This window comes from Bactrocera tryoni, unplaced genomic scaffold (genome assembly GCF_016617805.1).
Source record: "Bactrocera tryoni isolate S06 unplaced genomic scaffold, CSIRO_BtryS06_freeze2 ctg7180000209180_QRY, whole genome shotgun sequence".
Lineage (NCBI taxonomy): Eukaryota > Metazoa > Arthropoda > Insecta > Diptera > Tephritidae > Bactrocera > Bactrocera tryoni.
The window spans coordinates 1-5269 of NW_024394655.1; the positions used below are offsets into that span (position 1 = coordinate 1).

Here is a 5269-nt window from a genome sequence, read left to right on the forward strand (position 1 = left end):
AGTAGACATCAATGTGTTAAACTAATGCTCTAAAGCAACTCAATATCGACTGCTAAATGTGTATGTACAAGAAAACCGACTTTATAACTGAAAATAAGATTGCCGGATTCTTCCAAATGCACTGCTAAAGTTAATTAACTTAAATGTGTGCAGCTTATGATTTAAGGCAACTCAATATCGACTTCTAAATGTGCATATACAAGAAAATCGACTTTACAACTGAACATAATATTGTCGAATTCTTCCAAAGGCACTGCCGTCATGGCTTTATGTAAACTTCGGTAAGATGAAGAAAGGTTATTAGCTTGAATGTGTGCAGCTTATGATTTAAGGCAACTCAATATCGCCTGCTTAATATGTGTATACATGAAAATCGTTATTACACCTGAATATAAGATTTTCGAATTCTTCCAAATGTACTGCCGTTATGGGTTTATGTCAACTTCGGTAAGCTGAAGAAGGTAAATTAACTTAAATATCTGATATTAATGATTTGAAGCAACTCAATATCGACTGCTAAGTGTGTGTATACAAAAAAATCGACTTTATACCTGAATATAAGATTGTCGAATTCTTCCAAATGCACAGCCGTTATGGCTTTATGTCAACTTCAGCAAGATGAAGAAGGTAATTGCACTTAAATATTTGATGTTAGTGATTTGAGGCAGCTCAATATCGACTGCTAAGTGTGTATATACAAGAAAATCGACTTTATACCTGAATATAAGATTGTCTAGTTCTTCCAAAAGCACTGCCGTTATGGCTTTATGTCCACTTCAGTAAAATGAATAAGGCTAATTTACTTAAATATATTAAACTAATGATTTGAGGCAGCTAAATATCGACAGCTAAGTGTGGATATACAAGAAAATCGACCTTATACCTTAATATAAGATTGTCGAGATTTTCCAAATGCACTGCCGTTATGGCTTTATGTCAACTTCGGTAAGATGAAGAAAGTCAATTGACTTAAATATGTTAAACTAATGATTTAAGGCAACTCAATATCGACTGATAAAGGTGTATATACAAGAAAACCGACTTTATACCTGAACATAATATTGTCGAATTCTTCAAATGCACTGCCGTTATGGCCTTATGTCAACTTCGGTAAGATGAGGAAGGTTAATTAACTTAAATATTTGATGTTAATGATTTGAGGCAACTCAATATCGACAACTAAGTGTCTATATACAAGAAAATCGACTTTTTACCTGAATATAAGATTGTCGAATTCTTTCAAATGCACTGCCGTTATGGCTTTATGTCAACTTCGGTAAGATGAATAAGGCTAACTAACTTAAATATTTGATGTTAATGAGTTGAAGCAACTCGATATCGTCTGCTAATTGTGTATATACAAGAAAATCGACTTTTTACCTGAATATAAGGTTGTCTAATTTTTCCAAAAGCACTGCCGTTATGGCTTTATGTCCTCTTCAGAAAATGAATAAGGCTAATTAATTTAAATATGTTAAACTAATGATTTAAAGCAACTCAATGTTGACTGCTAAATGTGTTTGTAAAAGAAAATCGACCTTATACCTTAATATAAGATTGTCGATTTATTCCAAATACACTGCCGTTATGGCTTTATGTTCACTTCAGCAAAATAAATAAGGCTAATTAGCTGAAATATTTTAAACTAATGATTTGAAGCAACTCAATATCGACTGCTAAGTGTCTGTATACAAGAAAATCGACTTTATACCTGAATATAAGATTGTCGAATTCTTCCAAATGCACTGCCGTTATGGCTTTATGTCAACTTCGGTAAGATGAAGGAAGCTAATTAACTTAAATATTTGATGTTAATGAGTTGAAGCAACTCGATATCGTCTGCTAATTGTGTATAAACAAGAAAATCGACTTTTTACCTGAATATAAGATTGTCTAGTTCTTCCAAAAGCACTGCCGTTATGGCTTTATGTCCACTTCAGCAAAATGAATAAGTCTAATTAACTTAAATATGTTAAACTAATGATTTAAATCAACTCAATGTCGACTGCTAAATGTGTTTGTAAAAGAAAATCGACTTTATACCTGAATATAAGATTGTCGAATTCTTCCAAATGCACCGCCGTTATGGCTTTATGTCAACTTCGGTAAGATGAAGAAGGTTAATTAACTTAAATGTGTGAAGCTAATGATTTAAGGCAACTCAATATCGGCTGCTAAATGTGTATATACAAGAAAATCGAATTTATGCCTGAACATGAGATTGTCTAATTCTTCCAAAAGCACTGCCGTTATGGCTCTATGTCAACTTCGGTAATATGAAGAAAGATAACTAACTTAAATATTTGATGTTAATGAGTTGAAGCAACTCGATATCGACTGCTAAATGTGTATGCACAAGAAATCGACTTTATACCTGAATATAAGATTGTCGAGATTTTCCAAATGCACTGCCGTTATGGCTTTATGTCAACTTCGGTAAGATGAAGAAAGTCAATTGACTTAAATATGTTAAACTAATGATTTAAGGCAACTCAATATCGACTGCTAAATGTGTATATACAAGAAAACCGACTTTATACCTGAAGCTGCCGTTATGGCTTTATGTCAACTTCGGTAAGATGAAGAAGGTTAATTAACCCTTTCACTACCATGGGGATCATGCATCCCAAGAGAAATTTAAAAAATCGTCAAAAATACAATTCAAGCTCAATTTAGATAGGAAAAGGTCCCATTGCTAGTTTACAGTATTTTTCGTTCAATATCAGCTGATTTGGTTTCGTTCAATAACTGTACTGCCTTTTATTGCAATTAACCGACAGCAACCTTCAGTGAATGTGCACGTGTTTGCCTATTTGTAAATGTATAAAAGTGTTTCTGTTTACTAAATTAATTTGAGTGAATAAAATAAGTGTTTTTCAATATAATAAGGTGAGTTCGCAACAAAATGTTGTAAATAAATTCGTTTATTTTGGGTTTTGTCCAGTTGGGATATATGATCCCATTGGAATTGTATAATTCAAATAAGCGGGACACATAATCCCATTGGTATACATTTCCGAAATGGAAATATTCATAGAATTTATATCTTTCAATTTTACAGAATGAATAATAGAAAAAAATCTGCCAGAAATATGAGGGAAGACGACATTTTGGCGATTATCAATTCCAGCGACTCTGACGTAAGTGATTTTAGAGCTTCTGACTCAGAGTATATTCCGGATTCCGAGAACGAAGTAGACGAGTCTCCGAGCGAGGATGATGAAGTAACGGATATTGATAATGCTATAGTGTTATCCAGTGAAAGTTCCAATCTTCCAGTAGTATGGGGAGAACCATCAGTTTTATTTCGTCCTCGCTTTTCTATCACTGAAGACGTTGAGCCCATTCTGTTGGCTCAAATTTCAAGGAATGCAACTGAGTTCGAAGTCTTCAAATGCATTTTTCCAGAATCATTATTTATTTTTATCGCGCAGTGCACAAATGAACGATTGAGCATTCTAAAAAAACAAAAAAGTTATAATATTGCACCAACTGATGCATCAGAAATTAAAATTTTGTTGAGCATTACGCTTATAATGGGTTATAATCAACTTCCAGAGATTTCTGATTACTGGTCCCAAAATGAATCCATGGGAAATGAGTACATAAAAAAGGCGATGTCGCGAACTCGTTTTCAGACCTTAATGTCAAAATTATATTTTAACTTCCCTGAGAAACCTGAAGCAGCATCTAAGCTTTATTATATAGAAGAAGTTACCAATTGTTTGAAATATACGTTTGTTAAAACTCGTACCGATAGTTTGCGTCAAAGCATCGATGAGTCCATGGCAAAATTTAAAGGTCGATCTTCTCTAAAGCAATATCTTCCGATGAAGCCGACTAAACGTGGCATAAAAATTTGGCAAAGGTGTGATTCTAAAACTGGTTATACATATGATTTTAATATTTATGCGGGTAAAGAGGAATGCTCAACATTATCAGGAACTTTAGGGGAGAGAGTCGTTTTTAAATTGTGTAAAACTATTCGAAATCCAGATACTGTGTTGGTTTTTGGCCGTTTTTTCACCTCATATAATCTGATGAAAACTTTGCCATTTGCTTGCGTAGGAACATGTATTCAAAATAGAGAGAACTTGCCAACCATTAGTGACCGTTTGAAGAAAGGTGAATGTAAATTTTGCATTAGCGAAACCGGTATAATGGTAGCAAAATGGCAGGACTCACGTGAAGTTATTGTTATGAGTAACTGTCATAGTCCTACAATGTCCGCAGTCTTCAGAAAGCAAAAAGATGGTTCAAGGGTTGTTACTAACTGTCCTAAAGCATTGGCTTTCTATAATGAGAACATGGGAGGAGTTGACATATCTGATCAAAAGGTTAAAACTTATGAACAGAACAGAAAATAAAGCAAATGGTGGCGTAAAGTATTTTTCAAGCTTCTCATGACATCTATTGTAAATGCCCATATTGTTTATCAGGAAAATATCCACAAAAAGTTTCAACTGAAAAATTTTATTGTTCCACTCGCAGAACAGCTCATTGCGCAAGGAAGAGTTGGGACAAAAGTCAAAAGGACATCTACAACAAAAGGACCCAGGTCAAAAAGAGCAAAAAAAATGTTAAACGTGGGAGATCATATGCCAGTAAAAGGTGATCGCCGCAGACGCTGTGTTTTATGCACCTCAATAAAAAAAGAAAAACGCACGTATTACATTTGTTCAATGTGCAAAGAGCCCTTATGCTTTGAATGTTTTGGCATGTTCCATAAATAAATAAAACTTAAATTGAGTTACAAATAAAAACTAAATTTTATTATTCTCAAAAAATTATACCAATGGGATATATAGTCCCAATTAATATCGTGTAAATATACCAGTGGGACATATTATCCCAGGACATATCTTCCTTCTGAAGGATACGAAAAAAAAAATTGTTTTATTTTTCTCTTTTAGAAGATTATATCCATCCGAAAAAACGACCTACATTTTTTTAACATCGCTGCGTATAGTACGGTAGTGAAAGGGTCAACTTAAATATTTGATGTTAATGATTTGAGGCAACTCAATATCGATTGCTAAATGTGTATATTCAAGAAAATCGACTTTATACCTAAATATAAGATTGTCGAATTCTTCCAAATGCACTGCCGTTATGGCTTTATGTCAACTTAAGCAAGATGAACAAGGTTAGTTAACTTAAAATTGTTAAATTAATGATTAACAGCAACTCAGTATCGACTGCTAAATGTGTATATACAAGAAAATCGACTTTATACCTGAATATAAGATTGTCGAATTCTTCCAAATGC

At 33.5% G+C, this 5269-nt stretch overlaps 1 protein-coding gene across 1 annotated transcript; it reads left to right on the forward strand.

Annotated features, from left to right (window-relative positions):
• The first annotated feature begins 3092 nt into the window (after positions 1-3092).
• Positions 3093-4584, forward strand: LOC120779353 (piggyBac transposable element-derived protein 4-like). The gene is made up of 2 exons (XM_040111549.1): positions 3093-4337; positions 4492-4584. Exons 1-2 carry the CDS (start codon positions 3093-3095, stop codon positions 4582-4584), a joined length of 1338 nt encoding a protein of 445 aa, XP_039967483.1.
• The last annotated feature ends 685 nt before the right edge of the window (positions 4585-5269 follow it).